Source organism: Pelodiscus sinensis, chromosome 2 (genome assembly GCF_052426305.1).
Source record: "Pelodiscus sinensis isolate ZL-2025 chromosome 2, ASM5242630v1, whole genome shotgun sequence".
Classification (NCBI taxonomy): domain Eukaryota; kingdom Metazoa; phylum Chordata; order Testudines; family Trionychidae; genus Pelodiscus; species Pelodiscus sinensis.
The window spans coordinates 214,064,856-214,085,913 of record NC_143053.1 but is presented as its reverse complement, the minus strand read 5'-3'; the positions used below and the strand labels follow the sequence as shown (position 1 = coordinate 214,085,913).

Here is a 21,058-nt window from a genome sequence, read left to right as displayed (position 1 = left end):
CCATATGGCAAGCTAGCAATCCCTCAGCTATGTCTCCCTGTAGGCAAGCCCTCCTTATGCTTCTATTGGCTTTCACTTAAATAAATGGTGCACAAAGGGTGTCATGTAGCCCATTGGGCTTCTAAGTGTGGCCTGCAAGACATTTTGTTCTGTTGCCCACGTACAGGGTTGTCAGATGCTGCTGGTTTCTGTAAGGCTTTTATTTCCCTACTGCTGTTACTAAATTGAGAGGTATGCAAAGAAGGGCATGTGACATGAGTTGCATGCTGTGTTGAAAATTGTTTCGCAATCTACCACTTGGAGTGTAGGAGGATTTTAAAAGGATGGCCTGAGTGCCCTAGCCCCCTAGGGCTCTCTAGCTGCACCAGAGCATTAGGGGCAGAGTTTTGCAGCCAGGGATGGAGTTCCCTGGTGCCACAGCCTGGGCTGGAGCTCTTGCTTCTGCCACAGTGCTAGGCTGCTGCAGAGCTCTGAGTTCAGTGGCACCCAGGAACAGGAGAACAGGGGCCAGAGCTCCCCAGCCACAGGAGGTACAACCTGTACTGCATTGAGTAGCTACAGCTATTTGTTCTCCACTCCTCTGTCTCACTTCATGACTGACTGAGTACATATACCACAGCAGTGTGTTTAATATAAAAACCATGATGGAGAGAGACAGTTGCAATTAAAATAAAACTAAGGTCAATACAAGTTTTATTTCTCTCAGGACAAGAATTAGGATACCTGACAACAATTCTGGATAATTTTACATTCATCTGAAGAAGCTTTAATCTAAAGGGCAAGTGGTAAATTAGCTCACAGTTTGTATGAGAAATTACATGCCACAATTCTTTTTTAAAAAGGTTACCAGGTTTACAATCAGATTTGACACTGTACATCAATTATTGAATTAGGAAAAGCTCTGGGATTAGAAAGGGAAGCAGTGTTTATAATGATCCACTGAGTACTGGGATGCCACAATTTCAAATAAAAAAATTCAATGTTTATATTGCTCATCAGAAACATGATACTGTGAAGATCAGTTTTGTCAGGTGCTTTCCCTTACAATAATTCTGTTTACATAGCAATTAACCACAAGACTAGAGCATACTCCAAACTCACTCTATTTGAAGAAATGTGACTATTAGTACTTTCCCCAGAAGGGCACCACTTGGCCTTTGGGAAAAGCAAGAGAGGAAGCTCTGCTTTCCTTACTGTTTGAGTGGATCAAACAAATGCAGCAGGGAGAGAAGCCCATTTGCTCCCCCTAAAATAAAGGCAAGTTAGCACAGTGTTCTCAGGGATTTGGGGTCAGGTTCATGCTGGTACTGATACAGCCCCTCAGAGCAGGTGTAATGTGTACCAGCCGTAGGCACACACCCTTCCCTCCCCAGGCTTTTCACTGCCATGAGTTAGCCCTCCCCCTCTTTCAGGAAGTCCCATGTGACCTCTGATTAGTTTGTGGGGTGGCAGCCCTAACTTGTGCTCTGGTCCCTATGAGCCCTGACAGCAGCCAACAAATAGGGCACCAGAACACCTTGCCAATGCCTCTTGCCCCCTCCCCCACAAACTGTAGCCAGGGCCCATTGATGGAGAAATGGGGAAGAACTGTCTCTGCACATGTTGATGTGACCTCTAGAGCAACCACTGAGGGCAGTAGACCCCACCTGGCCCCTGGGTGTTTCTGTAAACACACCCCATTTTCTATCTGCCCAGAGATAAAGTATAGTGAGTATAAAGTAATCCAGTGTGCCAAAATTAAAAGCTTCCTTTGTTCGAGGTCACAACAACCTAGCAGCTACAGTGCAGGAAATCTCCCATTTCATCCCCTTGGAACTCACGGGTCCCATAGCACAGTGGAGTTGCCCACTTTACACCCCTTTAGCAGCACTGACAATAGAGCCAAAGGAAAAGTGGTTCACAGCACAGGGAGGGTTTGGAGAGGACAGCGACTGACAGGAACATGGAGGCGGGGGACTAGCAGCAGTTCTCTCTGTTCCTATGCTGATAATGCATAAGGCCTTTAAGCCATGCACTACAATTCCAACTCCGAGACTGACATTTAGCTCTCAGCATTTAGAGTTTTACTAGGTCCTCCTCCCCCCACATATAGCTAGCAGTAGATTTGGTATCTAGCCAATTGGAATTTTTCACAGCTACTGTATGTGGATTTTTTACACAGAGGATTAAAAATAACCCTAGTCAGGCCACATGACAGTTACTTCCCAGTGTAGCCAGAGTATGACACCCAGGGCTTTAGGATAGGCTGTACAACTACTACTTCCTGTGGCAGTGTAATAGCGGATTTAATACAGCATCCCCCGGGCAGATCAGGGAGCTGGCACCAAGGCAATGCTACTTTCACAGTTCCAGTTGCTCCTCGTAACTGTTCTGTGCCCTCAGCATCTCTTACCCTCATCTATTCCTGAAGCAAGGGTGATAGTGGAGCGAGGAGCCCGTCCCCAGCAACATAGCTCATCTGTGGCAGAAGTGTGATTCCAACACCTGAGTTCACTCTACAAGACCATCCTGCCTCTTTCCTGACCCGAGAAGCCCTGGAAGAACAGTTTAGCCTAGATGAGGTGCGGTAGCATATCGGCTCTCGAAGATCGGCCCAGCCTCACAAATCATCGATTACATGGTGTGCACGGCATCATTCCAGCAAATGGCGGTTTCCTACACTGCTAATTGCCATGCTGTGTGAGAAGCACATTCAGCACTAGAGGGCAGCCCTGGGATGCACCTTTCCCCACTGTTCCCCTGCCTAGCTGTACACAGACTGCAGGCTCCAAGGCATGAGTTGGGTAAGGCATTTCAGAACTCTTCAGAAAGCTGAGATTTAACTCATTCTCTGAAGAGTTCATTTAAATCATGTATCCAATACTCTCATAGGTAGGCAAGAGCACGTGAGAACCGGTTCATGAGAAGGCAACACATGGGTTTCAGATCATTTCTGGTACCAGAGAGAAAACTGACAAGGGGTAAAAAGCACTTCCCCCTCCCAAAGCACTTAGGGTCAGCGACCCAAACCAAGACATGATTTTCACATTTCCCCGCTCCCCCCACATACATTCTTTTAATCCATTCCTGTTCAGCACTGAATAGAGCTCTTATGACATTTCCTTGAGGAGAGGAAGCCTAGGGTTACATTTTTATGACATACTGTAATGTGGCTTGAAGTCAGCTATTTAGAAGAAGCTGAACCCTTCCCCTCTAACAAAGTCTATCCAGAGTGAACTACAGCTCACAGTAGAGAGCTCTGTGGAATATTGTGCCTATGAGCAATTTCCCAGAATGCACTGCAGCAACTGAGCTTCCCTGAAGAACTGAGCCATTCTCAGCATACACCTGGGTCACTGTAGGGTTTGCAGAATGAATGTTCTGGATCCGGAGCACCTGAAGAGGGAACGTTACATGCAGTCAAGAGAGACTTTGCACTACTTTTATACAAGCTGATGTTAAGAGTTCAGCACAGAATTGACTAATTTAAGCTAAATAGTTAAATTCATAAGCTAGATCATCATAATGGTCCCTTCTGGCCTTAACATCTGTATCCCTGCATAACAAGGATCATAGAATTTCAAATGACACTTGCATTAAGCTCACACTTTCTGGCTGAACTACAGCATACTGTTCAGCAAGCTAGCCAGCCTTCATTTAAAGATTTCAAGGGACAGAGAATCCAAAAGTGAATTGTTCCAACAGCTACTTATCTTCATTAAAAATGTATACATAATTTGTCTAGTTTCAATCATTAGATCACATAATTCCCTCTTCTGCTAGATTCAAAAAGTCCCTCTAATTCAGAAATCTCCTCCCTCTGTAGGTATTTTCAAACCATGATCAAGTCTCCTCCTAACCTCCTCTTTGTTCAACTAAACTAGGGATGTTAGCTATCGGGTAATTGAATAGTCAAATAACCACATGAATTCTTATCAGTCAGTCAACTATTCTATAGTCCCTGGGGGTGGCGCCAAGAGCTAGTGCAATCCAGTCCCACTCCTGGGGAGTCCCCTGCCACACCGTGCTGCTGACTCTGATACAGAGGCAGCAGCCCTCATCTGTGGGAGGTCCAAACTCCCTGAGGGAAGAGGCTACTGGGGCCAGGGGAGGCTACCATGATGCAGTCTGTCTGTGGTAGCCTGGGCTGGCCACAGGTAGAGGCTGCTTTGCAGCAGTAGCCCCTGTTTGCGAGGAATCCGAGCTGCCAACAGCACTGGAGAGTGTGCAGGTGGCATTGTGAAGCCAGTGCTGGGGCGGAAGGACTGGCTTTTAAGCCAGTTCCTCCCAGTACCAGCTCCTGCTCCTCCTCTCCTTGCTGTCTCTGCTACAGAGGCAAAGAGGTGGGGGAGAGGAGGAGTGAGCAAGCAATCAACAACTTATTCTCCTTCCCATAATAAAATAATCACTTTTATACTTGAACTGCATCCACACTGGGGACGGGGAGGTGGAGCTGTACCACCTTTTTTACCCTGGCCTACTTAAACCAATATAGTGTCACAGTATCAACAAGGTCGACAATAAAATCTGTCAAACTAACCTCCGAACCAGGGACATTCTCAGGGTCATAGAGGAACACCTTCATGCCGTTGGGATGACAACCTCCCCACACATCCCCAGTGTAAGGATCAACAGATAAGTTATCAATCAGTGTATCCAGTTCCAGCACCTATCAAACATGGGAGAATGTACAACGGTGACAAACGTTATACATATCAAAGTCAAACTTCAGTTACAGCCTCTCCATTCATTCACCATCAGCATATTTATCAAAGATATTTAGGCCTTTCAGTAACACCTGCAAAAATATGGACTTAAACCACCACAAATATTTCCCTTCAGTACTGTTTTGTCAAGACGCACTATCTGCTGTGCAGCCTTCATACAAAGATGATGGACACATTATAAATACTTGCTTCACCAACTCATTCCAGCTCCTACAGTTAAGGGGTCATATCATTAGCCCTAATCACCTTCAAATTTTGTTTGGTATGTAGTTACACAGTCCATTACATTACAGGCATGAAAGTTGGCAGGGTCTTTTCCATCTGGGATTGACAGCCTGAATTCAAGTGGGATAGAAAGAAGAGGGAAGACTGGCTCTTGGGGTCAGCAAGGAGAAGAGACACGGATCACATGCAAGAGAAAGCAGTCCTTGGGACAGTTATCTTCTAGGATGCTATTAGCTGCCACACTGGATCCTACCCAGAGTTCATCTTTTTCAATATCCAGTCACCAACAGTCGCCAAGCACCGGATGTGTCACTTAAAATCTCAGTGCAAATTGGGCAATTTTGGAACAGCCTGTCCACAGGAGTTTAGATCCCTCCCAAAACTCTTATTAATACTATTATCTGGTGTAAGTGCAGATGGTTCCCAACTATGTTAGTTCTGGGGGGATTCTGCAATTTTACCATGGCTCCAAATGCAACAGTTGCAGAATTCCCCAGGACTAGAACATGTAACTATCCAAGCAAAGGCCTCTTCCTTCCAGATTCCTTGGGGCAGACACAATGTCTTTGCATATCTGCGCAAGAGGTAGGGATGTTTGATGTCATTTAATACATTAAATTGCATAACCACACCATATCTTATCAGTTACACAATTATTCAGTGGTCCCCAGCAGTCAGTGATCTCACGGCCTCTCTCCCAGGGAGACCCTGTCACCCCATGCTGATACAGAGGCAACAGAATGGGGCAGCAGCAGCTTCTGTCCATAGCAGACCCATAGCAGACCCACGAAGAGAGGCTGTGCCAGCATCCTGCCTGCCTCCCCCCAGGCTGTTGCCACGGATACAGAGGCAGAAACATGGGAGGGAGGTAGCTCCTCGAAACCAGTGCTTATGGGGATCTGACTTTTAAGCCAGCTCCCGCCTGTCCCCACCCCACCACCTCCAGGGAGTTGGTACATGTACACAGCTTGTTTGTATCAACTCCTGCCTCCCCCTCCCCCATCCCATTGCTGCTTCTATCAGAGGCAGCAGCAGCAGAGGAAGGAATTGGGGGGGAGGGGGGTAGTGGGAGAGGCAGTTCTATAGGATTCAGTGCTCAGGGGGGCAGACTTAAAAGCCAGCTCCCGCCTCCTCACCTTCACTGTCTGATACAGAAGCAGTAAGGGGGGTGGGAGTGGGAAGTGCACAGTCATTTATATTAACCGATAAGCCCAAGCTTTTTGTTTAATTGTTTTAACAACTACACACTAACATTCCCAGAAAGCAGGAATTAAATATTTGTACATCATGCCAGTGCATATATTTTAAAAACAGGTCTCCAGAGTGAGCCAGATCCTTGCCCCGCTTTGGCTGGGTGGTGCCACTCCAATGGCATAAAGCAGCCTTAAAGCTGGTGTAATCAGTCCCTTGAGACTTTTCCCAGCATAAGGGGAAAGCCTAGGGCAGCAGGTACAACGGTGCCAACTCAGCACCTGGGGGAGGGGCTGACAATAGCAGGTGTAGAGATTCTGAGCCCCAGCTGTAGGAATGGCCCTTGAGGATTTTAACAGTCTTGGTAACTCAAAGCAGCCCTGAGATTGCTCTCACTTAGGGAGTGTCTAGACTACATGCCTCTGTCGATGGAGGCATGTAGATTAGACAGATCGGCAGAGGGAAATGAAGCCGCGATTTAAAATAATCGCGGCTTCATTTAAATTTACATGGCTGCCGCGCTGAGCCGACAAACAGCTGATAGCTGATCAGCTGTTTGCCGGCTCAGCACGCTAGCCTGGACGCTCCGCGCCGACCTGAAAGCCCTTTATCGACATCCCCCTTATGCCTCGTAGGATGAGGTTTATGGGGGATGTCGATAAAAGGCTTTCATGTCAGCAGGGGAGCGGCCAGACTAGCGCGCTGAGCCGACAAACAGCTGATCAGCTGTTTGTCGGCTCAGCGCGGCAGCCATGTAAATTTAAATGAAGCCGCGATTATTTTAAATCGCGGCTTCATTTCCCTTTGCCAAATAAACAAATCTACATGGCTCCGTCGACGGAGCCATGTAGTTCAGACGTACCTTTATACCAGGATCTAGGTATGAGGACCAGGATCTAGGGTCTGAGTAAGAAATCCCTCTTAAAGAGATAATCCGGCCTCGGCAGGGGTGGACTGGGTGATCTCTTGGGCTATGTCTAGACTGCAGGCTTCTTTCGAAAGAGCCTCTTTCGAAAGCATCTTTTGAAAGAGCCTCTTTCGAAAGATCGCGTCTAGACTGCAGGCGGATCTTTCGAAAGAGCAATCCGCTTTTTCGAAAGAGAGCACCCAGCGAGTCTGGATGCTCTCTTTTGAAGAAGCCCTATTTACATTGAAGAACGCCTTCTTTCGAAAGAGGAACTTTCGAAAGAAGGCGTTCTTCCTCATGAAACGAGGTTTACCGCCATCGAAAGAAAAGCCGCGTTCTTTCGAAATTATTGAGTCTGGACGCAGGGGAAGTTTTTTCGGGAAAAGGCTACTTTTCCCGAAAAAACCCCTGAGTCTGGACATGGCCTTGAAGTCCCTGCAAGCCTTGCAATTCTCTGGTTCTGTGATCCTTTGTGTAGGTGTGGGGGAGGGGAAGAGACATAAGTGATTGATGAGACATTAAAAAGCTGGCATTGGAAATAGCTATGAGAATTAGTCCTGAAAATCAGAACATCAGAATTCCTCACTGGACTTGCTGCCTGTTACTGCACTCTGCTGACATTTGTTTCATTATATGAAAAGTCTCCTAACGTGTGTGTTAACCCGGAGATTCCAGTAACCAAACCATCTGGGGCGATTCACAGAAATACCAGCAACGGGAGCTCCTCAGCTACCGGAGACATGTGAAACGTGCTACTGCCTAATCCAGAGGCAACCACAAGCCGTTATTACCATAGCATCTCACACATGTTGCCACCATCTCATAACACCAGCCTTGAATGCACCCAATCTCCCCTAGGGAGGGAAGTAACTCCCATTGACATGAAAAGGGAATTATCTGAATCCCAAGGCAAGAGAACAGGAATATTTCTGTTCTGTAAATTGCCCTCTCTTTCCCAGTCAGATCCTACGTGCTGCTCTGAAAGGTGCTTTTTGCTCACAGGCTGCATTAATGAACCCTAACCTTATCAAAGGAGAACTTGACCAGTGCCACACTCAGGGTTGTGTGTAAAGGTTGCTGGTATTAGGACAAAGTGAACAATAATAATAGCTCACATGAAATTCCACAAGAATACCTCTGCCCCCAATACCACGGGAGCCAGCCACAGTTCCACAGCAGTGCCATCTGCACGTACATTAAACACATTCTCTACCCTTAATCAGGCTATGATTGGATGAGATCCTAGGCTTTCTAAAGGGCACACACTAACTTTCAAACACTGTAGGCTCTTGTTATAAGGGGGTAACTACTTACCTTTACAGGAGTTAGACTCCAGTTAGCATGTTTTTCCATAAGATGGATATTATGAGCCATCAGGTCAGCAATATAAACATGCCTTCAAAAGAAAGTTGATTAAAGTATCTACACAGAAATAAAAGTAAATTCTATGTGTGCAAGCCTTAATTTTTCAGATGTTTTAAACCATCGGCAGGAACCTTTTTTTAGGTTGGTGGCCACTGACCCACAGGGAAAAAAAAAAAATCAGTTGGGGGCCGCACACAAGGAGAAGCAAAAAAAAAGAAAAATAAGCCAAACCCTCAAAGACATGGCCCCCCAACTGAGAAGGAGAAAAACTCCCCACATTCTCCTCACACTAAAGCTGGGGGTGAAGGGGGGGCGGGGGAGGGAGATCCAGGCGAATAGATGTGTGTTCCAGCCCCATGGGCTAAGTTGTGGGCTCTCCAATGCAAGAGGGTGGGGGGGGGGGGGAGCCATGATCCTCGGAGCCAGATCCAGGCAAGCGGGGGGGGGCGCATCTGGCCCCAGGCTTAGATTCCCTACACCAGCTTTAAATTGATATTTTGAAATAATTTACAAAAATTCCAAGCAGTCCACCACACACTCAAGATAGAGGGCTGAATGTACTCGTGGGATTTCAAGATGTTTTAATGTAACAAGCAAGACTCTGATCAAGTGTATCGCAAATACACACGTTGTAAAAATGCCATCAAATTGCACAAATGTTTAACACCCTGGGACAGGCCAGTATGTGGTAGGCTGTACAAGGTAACTGAACAATTTATTCCAATTACAATTTTAGATGGAATTTTAGGCCATTAATTCTAGCAATGCTAGTTTTTTTTAAGTATGTATCTGTTTGATTTAAATATAATTTGTTTGCTATTACTGAATAAAATACCACCACTAGTTGAATTAAAAAAAAAAAAGAAGAGGAAAATACATTTTCATCTTTTGTTATCTAAACACTCCAGATTACTAGTTACAAAAATATTTTACAAACAGCTCCCAGTCAACTAGACAAATATACACCTGCAAATCAATATAGACTTCTAACCACCCGACCCACACAAATACTTTTGCATGTAAAACTCAGGAATATCAACTGTTTCTTTTCATAATTTGGTCCATCAAATAAATATAGAAGACCACCAAAAGAGACTTACTTTTTGTCTGGTGAAATGTTAATCCCATTGGCTGAATAAAACCCAGAGGCTACTTCTTTAACTTCTGTTGGACTGTAGTAGACAACATTTGACCAGGTCAAGCCCAGGAACAACTCCAAGTATATCAAGATGGGGTCAGAGAAATAATGGTCATTAGTAGCATAGAAATTATCAGGTCCCACAGCCACAATATCATTTACTCTGAAATGAGAAGTTAAGAGAACAAATACAGAGGGTTGAGAATTGGAACTCTGAAAAGTTTTACAGGATTGTACTGAAGTTTGGCAAGGATTAAGAGTTCTCTATAAAGAGGCTCAACAATGGTGAAGGTGCAGTAATTACTCATGATGCTCCACATACAAACTGTAGAGTTTTAGTTCCTGTCAGTTTTAATAGCATTGCACAGTTCCAAGCCATGTGACAAGCAAAGACTGGAGCAGGCTTAAAGGAGATTAACCATGGTCTTGCTGCCAACTTTCTATTCCCCAACTTTCACTCTTTGGTCTTTTAGAAGAATATACTAAATTCAAATAAAAACTTAAAAAATTGTAACCGTTGATGATCGTTCTTGTACTGCAAATAAGACTAGATAAAAGGAGAAGATGATAGGTTTCCCAAGCCACAAGAAATTAACTTCTCTGAAAACTTAGAATTCCAAAATAGACTCTTTGGGGGCATGTTCAGGTACTGAAAATTACTATTATGTATGAAACTGGATTATGACAGAACAGAAACAACTGCTATATACACACCTTTGAACAACCTTAGGGACACTGTCCTACCAGAGGCCAGCTCATCCCAAGGTTGCTAGGTCTCAAGAACACTGGCAATATATAGCTAGAAGCCAGTCTGGCTCACCTGTGTCTTAGCATGGTTAGTCTAGATGCTAAGTCGATAAGAACATGTTTAAACCCAATGAAATGTTTGTCAGATGCCACATGTCCTGTTCTCACTTCTAACCCCTTCAGCTCATGCTATAAAGTTATATTGAGTGTTTGAGTTACACTGTTACAGAGATTTACAATGCAAACAGGAGAGAATGCAAAAGCTAGCTTCCTATAGGTGCCCTATGAAACCAAACAAGCCATTGCAAGACATCAAAGAATGACAACTTTGTTAATTGCACTCCTCACATGACCCCTCCTTACATCAAAGAAGAGGACACCAAAGCACAAACACACCCAACGGCTTGGCTTAGACTCCAAGGAGCAGGGGATAAAAATCCTTAACAAGAAACAACAGGGCTCTTTTTGCTGCTTGGATACTAAAATAGAGCTGCCAACTTTCTAACCACACAAAACGGAACACCCTTGTCCCATCCCTACCCCATCTCATCTCCGAGGCCCCACCCCTTCTCTGAGATGCTTCCTCTCCCCCGGCTTGTTCCTTCCTCTCCTTCTGTCGCTTGCTCTCCCCCACTCTCACTCACTCATTGTTACTGGGCAAGGACTGAGAGGATGAGGGCTCTGGCTGCGAGTATGGGCTCTGGGCTCGCTCAGGGATGCAGAAGGGGACTCCATTTTAGAAATGGAGTGAAGGGGCTTGGCAGATGGGAGGGGGCTCTGGGCTGAGGCATGAGGTTGGGATGTGGGAGGGGGCTCAGGGAGGCAAGTGAGGCATTTCCAAGCTGGGGCAGGGGGTTGGGGTGTGGCAGGATGTTCAGGGTGCAGGCTGTGGGAGGGGATGTAGGCAGCAGGATCCAGGAGGCACTTACCTTGGTCTCCCAGGAAGCAATGAGGTGTCCCTTGTATCCTAGATAGAAGCACAACCAGGCAGCTTTGTGCTGCGTGCACTGCCTCTGCTTGCAGGCTCCAGCCAATGGGAGCTGTGAGGGCGCGGTTCTTGGCCAATGGGAGCTGCAGAGCCATCACATAGGGCAACTACAGTGCGTGGAGCCACTGGGCCATCCCTCCACACAGGAGCCAGAGGAACACATTGCTGCTTCCAAGAGCCACACAGAGCCAGGCAGAAGGGGTGGCAGCAGTGCTCCCTCCTCCCATTCCCCCCCCCCCCCCCGTTCCTGCACTGTCAGCAGGAGCTGCAGGGAAGCGGAGTGCACTTGGTGCACATGCACTTGCTCAAATTCCCTGTGGCTCCTGCCACCACAGGGAGTGCGGAGGGAAGGGGGGTGACCGCTGCTGCCACTCTACACCAGGTCTCCCTGATCATCCTCGAGGCCACATCCCTCAGGAGATGGGCACCCACACCCCTGAGCTGACTTAAGTGCCTGCACCAGTAGGCACAGGGGTTCCGGACTGTAATGGTGTCTAAAATAGACATAAGCACCTAAATCTGGGCCTTCAGGCACCCAGGCCCCTTCATGGATCCAGGCCTTAACTTACAAAGGAGATAGGAGAGAAGTGTAGTAGCTTGGCAATATCCAGATGTGAGGTACTGACAAAAGCAATGGGAAAACTCATAAAAGGGAAAGTTCCTATAAGGTTTACATTTCCTTCCATATAAATTATCTTTAAACCAAAACAGGTGTTAGCCAAATGAAGCGGGGTGCTGTGGTTCAATTCAGTACCTTGGCAGAAGATCGTGTCGGATGGTTTTCAGGTGTACAAGAGAATTATCATCTTCTACAAATCTGAATACCTCCACTGTGGTCTTGAAGACTGGATGATTCACAACGAAGAGATACACCGAGTCATCTAAAGAAAGACCGGCGAAAAATTACAGTTTCACAAAAGTGACATGGCAGCTTAAATGTCTGTGTAAGGTGCATATCTAGTTTCCATTGCTGTAGCGTTTGTAGCCTTCGGATGTATTGTCACTCAGCAACCCTGGAAGATGGTAGACAAGGGTGTCAATAGACTGAAGGGTCTTCTACACAGATAGAAAGCACTGTTAGAAGATGCCAGTCCTCTGTCAGGCAGGCAGAGACTATGAAACCAGAATTTCATTTCAGCCACAAGCCTGCTACCCTTTTTGGTCACTGCTGTGCAGTGAGCTACAAGAGAAATGCTCCTTGTGCATAGGCTCCATAGCTAAAACTTGGCTGTCTAGCATAAGTCCCATCTCACCAGAAGTGCAGTATCTCATCAGTGACGGAGGCATCATATTTCCATACACTGAGACACCTCCTACTCCCCTTACTAAACTCCCAGGCCTTAAAGCGTTCAAAAAACTGCAACTGGATACCGCAGTGATATCACAGGCCGTGCCTCCAACTCTTTTGCTGGTTTTCTAGGTGTACAAGCGCAGTGATAACTCCTAAGTAGGGATGTTAAATATTGGTTAATTGAATAGTTGAGGCAGCAGCAAGGGTTGCCAGGCAGGAGCTGGTCCATGAGGGGGAGCCAGTTTAAAAACTAGAGCCCCTCAGACTGACTGCCTGTCCCCCATGCTGCTGCCTGTGATACAGGCTGCTTTCCTGGCTCCTAATACACTTTAAATGCAGAGCCACAGCAGGGGGAGGAGGCAGCAGAGTCCGTGTAGACAATAGCATTAACCTGTATGGTTTTGTTTATCGATCAATCAGCTACACCAGAGGTGGCCAACTCGTGGCTCTCGAGCCTCATGCGGCTCTTTGCTCAAAGAAATGAGGCTTTTGCTAGTTCTGAGCCACGCGCCCGGACCCCTTACAACTGCTCTGCGCATGCACCCCAGCACCTGGAGAGAGAAGCGTGTGGTGGCTGCGGCTCAGGTGAGACCCGGGCATTAGGTTAGAGTGGGGGAGAGAACAGGTTGGGGGTGCCTGTCTCTGTGGGAGAGGAGAGAAGGGGGGTGGGGGGAGAGCGGGAGGCGCTGAAGCACCTTAAACCCAAAATCTTCATGGACGCAAAATAAGGCAGCCAACACAGATGTCCTATTTAAATTCCAGGACAAGAATCAGCATGTACCTGGTTTACACTGTTAAAAGAAAATCCAAAGGCTATTATTGCCAGGCTGAAGCAATTATTATGAGATAAGAGTCTCTCCCTTGTTTTTGAACCTTTCACATTTGCAATCTGGGATAGACCTGAATTTTTAGGACTAAAAAAAAAAAAAAAAAAGCCATAATCTGCATAAATTTAAAAAGAGGAACCATCCTAGAGATCAACAAGCTGAAGTGAAATAGGCACTTCAAACTGTGCTAATTTACTTCTCAGTTCAGTTTAATTTTAAAAAACTCACAGGACCTAATAGGGCAGTAGTGTGACATTTAAAATGCAGGATGAGGATGCTTTTTTTTAGTGTGAGAATATTACTGTATTTTTAAAGGTTTTTTTTTTTTTTTTTTTAAATTTGATATTTGTTCCTAGTACAGTTCTCTGAAGAACTATGGACTGGCCATGAATTTAAAAGACTAGAGACTTTTTTTAATTGTTTTTTGTCCAAAATGTCCTGTAATGTTTTTAACCACCACATTTTGTGTACTATAGATCGATCAATAGATAGACAGATATTTATTTTTATCTATCTAATACATGGCTCTTCGCACTCTATCCACAACTATTTTGGCTCTTTGTCTCTAACTGGCTGGCCACCCCTGAACTATTCTACTATATCCCTACTTCTGGGTCTTTACTTCAGGGGTACCCTGCTGCTCAAAGACTTGGTCCCTGGAGGCTTCAGCACCTGTTTCCCACCAGAGCTCCTCCAGCAGGTCCAAATGATCTGGAACCTTTGTTGGAGGCTTCTTCACTAGGGAGCTCTATAACCAGCATGTTTGTGATTAACACAAAACAACCTTTCCCATTTCTTAGTCTGCAGGAACTAAGTGGGCACAAACACTGCACTGAAGTGGTAAATAAAAGACTAAACACTGCTCTTGCCCTAACCTAGCAGCTTTTCCTTTCTTGATTAGGAGGGTCTTTTCCCGGACCTGGAACCAGACAGCATGTCTGCAACAGTGCCAGACTGGAAGACTTCTCCCACTGGGAGAACAAGTTTCTTATACAAGTCCCTCAGTACTTATGTACTTCAGTTTCAGTGATGGTGTTTTCACATGTGCTGCTCTTCCCAGTGTAGAGTTTGTGGCCAGATAGAGTTACCCATATTCCAGGACACTAGGTATCATTAAAAATTAATGGTCTGGTGCTGTGCACCACTGGCACTCCAAGGTAGCTCTATCCATGAGTTTATAGTTCATCCATGCCAGTCCAGACAGCTCTCTGCAACCCACACCCACTCTATACAATGCTTATTTCTTCGCTTCTGGTATAGGTCTGGCAAGAGTTAACCCCTTGAGACCAAATAGGAATAGAAAGAAATACAAAATGCGAGCAGGTAAACTGGAGTCAAACATAATGTGCATAAAAATACAGACATTTCCCACAATTATATTTAATATAAGGGACGTATTTCAGTCCTGAAGACGACTCAGTATGCCTCTGTGTGTGTGTGTTTATATAAACTACCTTAAACACGCAACTCCAATGTTTTAGTATACAAATATCTTGTTAGAGGACCACACGTCTCCCATCTATGTATCAGGTTATAGATGCAACATGGAAGGCAACTGAAATAGCAAAGCATTTTAAATATTAAGCAGCTCCAGGCCAGTGTTTCTGAAAGTGGGCCATGAAATCACTTTGAGAAACCCATTACCTGGCTGCTCTGGTGTGTTTATTTACCAGCACCGGGGCCACAGAGCCTTGCGGCTCCTATTGGCTCCGGTTCACCATTTACAGCCAAGGAGAGCTGCGGGAAGCAGCAGCCTAGTCCACGCCACTTCCTGCAGCTCCCCTTGGCTACAAACGGCGAACTGGAGCCAATGGGAGCCACGAAGCTCCGTGGCTGCAGCGCTGGTAAATAAACACACACTGGAGTGGCCAATTAACAGGTTTCTCAAAGTGGTCTTGCAGAAACACTGCTCTAGGCTGAGATTTCTTACCCCCCGCCACCCCCCCCCCCCCCCCCCCCCCCCCCCCCCCCCCCCCCCCCCCCCCCCCCCCCCCCTTTTTTTTTTTTTAACAGTCTTCTTACCTTTGTCTATATATGTGCTGATCCCATGAGGGTTAAATGATGCTATATCAAACCCACGGCTGATTCTCAGTTCCACTGCTCTTGGGTTTTCATCATTCAAATCCATCAGAAGTATTTCACCTGGTTTGTCTGGTGCAAAGCTTTTTAAGCCTGGATATTTTAAACCCTTTAAGATCAAGTAAGCACAACAAAAGTCATTCGTGGCTGAAAGTTAAGAGGATCCTAACAAAGCTACCAGGACTAGTGCTTTGGTTTGTGGCTACAGTATAGGTGTGATTGCTACAGAGCAACAACTATCTCCTGTTTTTTGGTTTCATAGTCTCCCTAAGCAATTGATCCCTTCTTTACTCACTACACTGCCTGCACCCTCCTCATATTTCACACTCTCCTTCCCCCCGACCCCAACAAACTGACATCATCCACAATGCTGCTTCTCTTTTCAGTAGCCACCAGCCACTACTGCTGTGCCAAGACCCTGTGTGACCTCCCCTGTTTCTTGTGATGCTAGTTCCTCCAAGGCATCTACCTTCTCCGTACTGGTTATTCAAGGCAATGCTGCATAACCACACAAAGTTTGTTCCCTCACCCCCCTCCCCCCCACAGTGCAGATCTCCACTTGCAATATGCACTCAGCCACTGTGATGATACCTTTCAACACAAGCATCTCTCACCACAGCTTTCTTCCCTCCCTCCCATTCTCCTCCACCCACCTCAAGTGACTTCTAAGAGCCTGTTATCCATCCCTTTTGGCTCCTGACTCCCATACCCACATTTTCCCACTTGAAGAAAACTTAAAGTCATTGCTTTCAAATAGCTCACGACTGCAGGTTTGGAAAGCCACTACTGTAAAAGGTAACAGGTAATCTCTGAGTTTATCAAGATTATATTTTGAAAATGTTTTGAACAATCAACGCTGCAGTGCCACAGATAAGTGCAACTGAACAGGTAAGGAAACTAAATGATAATACATTTCTTTAAGGCAAAATCAGTTGGCAACACAGATGCTGTCACGCATATTGAAATATTTGTTATTTTTCTAACAGTGGCAGATGCTGGAATCACATAAATGGGACTCTCAGCATTGACGCACCTACACAATTCCTAACCCTCGTGGCTATGGAGAAAAAGCCTGAAAATGTGAACCCTAAGGGCTCAATAACCAGGAGGTGAGCAAAAAGAATCCAAAAGTTAAGAAAAATCACAATTTGTAAGTGAATCTCCTGATTTAGGGAGGTCAACTCTAATCGTGAACACTTTGGGTTGGCAATACTGCAGCAGAATGGAAAGCCACACATGCCAATGATAGAAGTTATACAATTTCTGCTAGGTGCAGAAATAAACTTGCTCAAGTAGGAGGAAATGAATTTTGAGCTAACAAATCTGCATTATTCCCAGAGAGCAGTGAACACATTGTTCAGCCTGCAATGTGCAGGTATCATTCCTGTGCATAATAAATCAGTACTCAAGCACCTGCATAGGGTGGAAAGATGGGAAGGTCAAATACTTACACAACTAATGAAAGCCAGACCATTAGGAAGGATGTCAATATCTTCTGCACCACTTTCTACAAAGACAGAGAAGGGGTTTATTCAGAAAGCGTTTACTGATCAAATCTTTGTTCACTTGTAACTGCTTTTCAAGAGATAGCAAATGGGCACTGTTTTCAGTGATTGTGCTTCTGGTAGCATTGCCTTCAAAGCTATCAAAAAGAACAGTACCCAAACTGCAAGGTAGTGCTCAAACTTTACTTCCACTCCCCTTGCTGGGATCTAGGCTTGCATGTACTACTTTCTCCCACCACTAAATTTTGTCCAAAAGGTTGTCCATTTTCCCTTTTGTCCTAATTACCTAGTCCCCTCTGGCCCTGAAACCTTGTCTATGCTAGAAAACGTACCCATTTCTGACATTAAGATTAGCAGTCAAACCAGCAACAAACAGCATGTAATGCAAGCACAGACCGTTGATTTTAAGGCCAGCACCATCACAATCATCTGTTAAGACAAGCATTGGAACTTGACACCAACACTCCAAGCAATGAACCATCTACCACATCTGTAAACTGCTCAAGCCGTTAACTGCCCTCACTGAAAACCGTGTTTCCTTTTCAATTTGTACTTCCTCAACCCTTTCTGTCTCTTTGTAAAGGTAGTTTTTCTGAACAGTCTCACAATTCCTCTCAGTTCCCTCTCCCATTTTTCAGGAGATCAGCACAAAACAAAATACTAAACAATTGTAATATCCTGCAGGAGGTGTTACCTTTAAGAGGAAAACCTTCTGCAGACTCAATCGAGCAGATATTAGCCAAGATACTCAAGAGCTTTTCTATTCTTGCTCCAGCACAATCAACCTGTGTGATCACTTACTCTGTGGCTCAGTTCTCCCATCTGCAAAAATTGAGATAATGGCATTTTCTTTCCTCACAGGGGTGCTGTGAGGTGCTCCAGTACTACTGTGATGGGGGCCATATACATTACCACTCTAATGGACAGGAGGAGTGCTGGCCAGCACCCAGTGAGTAATAGGTTAGCTAGCAAAGGTGCTGGCAGGCAAGGGACCAGGAAAACCAAATGAGATAAGAGCGCTGAAATTTGAACTGGATATAGATACCTTGCCTGCTTTCTTTGTGTGGGAAAGTTGAACCACGAATTGAGACACACAGAATGATTTAAACCCAAGCAGGCCTACAATGCCTCCAAGGAATTCGGGGCATGGGAGTAGACTGAATAAAGAGAAGATCATGAGTTAATAAAAGGAAAAAAGTCAATCTAGTCGCAATCAGGGTATTTTTCTTTATTTTGTGGTTTGGTTTGAACTGCTCTGTCTGAATCTATGCTTCCCTTCCCCATTTACCATCTAAGAATTGTTCTCAGAGAGTCTCTGTTTTCCTTAGTTGCTCTGTAATAGCTAGCAACCAAGTATATCTTTTGTTTCATAATAAAAATCACTTTAAGATGATGATTTGATTCTTGTGTCCTGAAAAGTACAGGAGTCTGTCTGTGTGTGTCTGCATGCCTCAAACTAAGAGATCAGATACCAGAGACTACAGCCTCTCCCCGAGTTATGAACGAGTTACGGATCAAACACTTAACTCGATCCATTCGTAACTCAGACCCCATTGAGTTACACGCGACTGCGCTGTTTGTAAGCGCGGGTCATGTTCATAACTCGGGGACCGCCTGGGGGAGAATTCAAGTATTCAACACTGGTTTTAGGGGCCAAAAAAAATTCACTTAATAGTGGCAGATCCCCCTCCGCCTCAAAGACAGTGAATTTGTGACTTTGGGGGAGTTTTTGTAACTGCAGCCTGTGGAGGCAAGGCACATTTAAAGTCTTTGCAGGCCCCCACCTTCTGCACTCAAAGTGCCAGAGTGGGGAACAACCCTGACAACCAGACAGACTGCACCAGCAGAATATGCTGGTTTGAGCACAAGTAAATGAGGAGTTGTAATCATTTTGTCTCCACCAAAAATCAAAGAAGTTTGCCCAGTCTTGGGAAGGGAAAATTAATTACAAGTTTATGAAACAGATAAACTAGAGAAAACACTACACACTTTAAAAAAAAAAAAGTATTCATCACTACCTTAAAGAGATTGCTCAAATACTGTCCATTCATTTCTCAACTAGTTTCTAACTCCTAGTTAGATAAGAAAGGCATGAAACCTACCATTCAAATATTTGTTGGACTAGATTTTGCTAAATAACCTTCCTCATCCACTATGTGTACACAAGAGGGAGTAGCTCATTTACAGAACAAACAATTGAGCTGTCGATCAGTTATCCAATTCCTACAAGCCTATGTCTGCTTTGGACTTTACCAGAAAGTTTTTCAAGGTTGCTATTTCTCTGAACAGATATAGGTGGCATGATAGTTAAGATCCCCATCTACCACTGCTAAAGGCTTCACTTGTAATAACCATGGTGTGTCATCTTTAAAATTGCTAGCATACCTCTGGCCGAAGGAAGACAGATCTCAAGAAAAAGGTGAGGGGGAAACCTGGGGGAGCCTTAAAAACAATGCTTCATTTACTAAATGTTAGCAAGTGAACTGAGGTGTGTTTATTTTTTAATATAGTAATTTCTAAGATGTCTCAGAACACTGAGTGATCCCTTTTGCATGAAAGAAAAAATGTCCAGTTTAAGTAGAGGGAGTTCAATAAGCTTTTGCACTGGGCTATAGCCTCCACTGAGTCAGCCTGAATAAAAACATTTTAGGCCAAAAGATTTATGAAACAAGGTTCTAAGCTTCCTTACTCCAAATCACCAATTAAATATTTAGACTTTAGTGCCTTGTGTACTCTTACGGGGGGGGGGGGCAGGGAAGAGTGATATTGAAATGGAAGCTTTATACATTCAGTTGTTCTTGCTAAAGGTGTTTTCTCTAACGTTTGAACCACAGCTCCCTAAAGAATACTCTTCTTTGGGGTTTTCAAAGAGGAGGCATAATCAGTGTAGAGACGAGCAGAAGCATTACTGTGTGTGTTGCTTGCAACATTCCTGTTAATACATTCCAGAATGATGTGGTGTGGTTTGTGGGAGTTTTTGGCAACAGTGTCACGCAGTTTACTCATTTAGCTCAGTGTTTCTCAACCTTTTTTTTTTTAAATAAAGTACCCTTTAAAAAAAAAATAAGTACCCCCAGTATCTACAGTTTTCAGACAATTTTTTTCTACCATTGCAAAACATTTATTTAAACAACTTAATCGTAGCCGGGCGGGCGATGAAGTTTTTGGGTATAAAAAGCACAAAAATAATAAAGCGCTATAAAACTTAACACAAAAATTCAGTTTTCCTCCAAGTTTCTGTTGTGTTGATGTACCCCCAGACTTCTCTCGAGTACCCCTAAGGGCACTCGTACCACTGGTTGAGAAACACTGATTTAGCTTGTGGTGCACTATGATTCCTAGATCCCTTTCTGCAGTACTCCTTCCTAGACAGGAACTTCCCATTTAGTATGAGTGAAATTGATTGTTCCTTCCAAAGTCAAGCACTTTGCATTTTTCCTTATGAATTTCTTCCAATTTACCACAGACCAATTTCTCCAGATCATTTTGAATTATAATTCTATCCTCCAAAGCACCAAGAGTACCATTTGGTGAGGACAGGAGTAAGGTGGGCAGCAGCTGTGTGCTCCAGGATGCAGCTTGCTTTTCATCCCGTTCCCCGGGCTATTAGTAAGGGGAAAATGCTTGCAACCCATGCATGCTTCACAGCTGGCTGGTGAAGGGAGCTCACCAACCAGGTGTGAGAGGCATGAACGGATTGTAAGCACTTTCCCCTCACTCTGGCAGTCCAGGGAACGGGATGAAAAGCAAGCTGCATCCCGGAGTGCACAGCTGCTGCTGCCCATCCCCCAGAAATGGTGTCCTTGCAAGGCACTTGCAATCCCTCCCAGTTTGGTATCATCTGAAACTTAATAAGCATGCCCGCTACTCCATTATCTAAACCGTTGATAAAGATATTAAACATAACCGGTGCCAAAACTAATCCCTGGGAAACCCCACTTAATGCCCTTCCAGCATGACTGAACTATTGCTAACTACCCTCTGAGAAGTTATCCAGCCAGTTATACACCCACCTTATAGTAGTCCTGACTAGCTAGTATTTCCCTAGTTTATTTATATTACATTTTAGACAGGTTTTCACTTTTATTT

General features: G+C 44.9%; 1 protein-coding gene across 1 annotated transcript in view; it reads right to left on the bottom strand.

The window, feature by feature from the left end:
- Positions 1-676: 676 nt before the first annotated feature.
- LOC102457846 (serum paraoxonase/arylesterase 2) overlaps positions 677-21,058 on the bottom strand; it is a 32,086-nt gene continuing 11,704 nt past the window's right edge. Inside the window, exons 3-9 of the mRNA XM_075922346.2 lie at positions 16,916-16,971; positions 15,408-15,573; positions 12,022-12,148; positions 9,495-9,695; positions 8,344-8,425; positions 4,520-4,648; positions 677-3,375 (exon numbers count right to left, since the gene is read on the bottom strand). Of these exons, the coding sequence (XP_075778461.2) occupies positions 3,217-3,375; positions 4,520-4,648; positions 8,344-8,425; positions 9,495-9,695; positions 12,022-12,148; positions 15,408-15,573; positions 16,916-16,971 (920 nt within the window). The 3' untranslated portion in view covers positions 677-3,216. The remainder of the gene's footprint in view (positions 3,376-4,519; positions 4,649-8,343; positions 8,426-9,494; positions 9,696-12,021; positions 12,149-15,407; positions 15,574-16,915; positions 16,972-21,058) is intronic.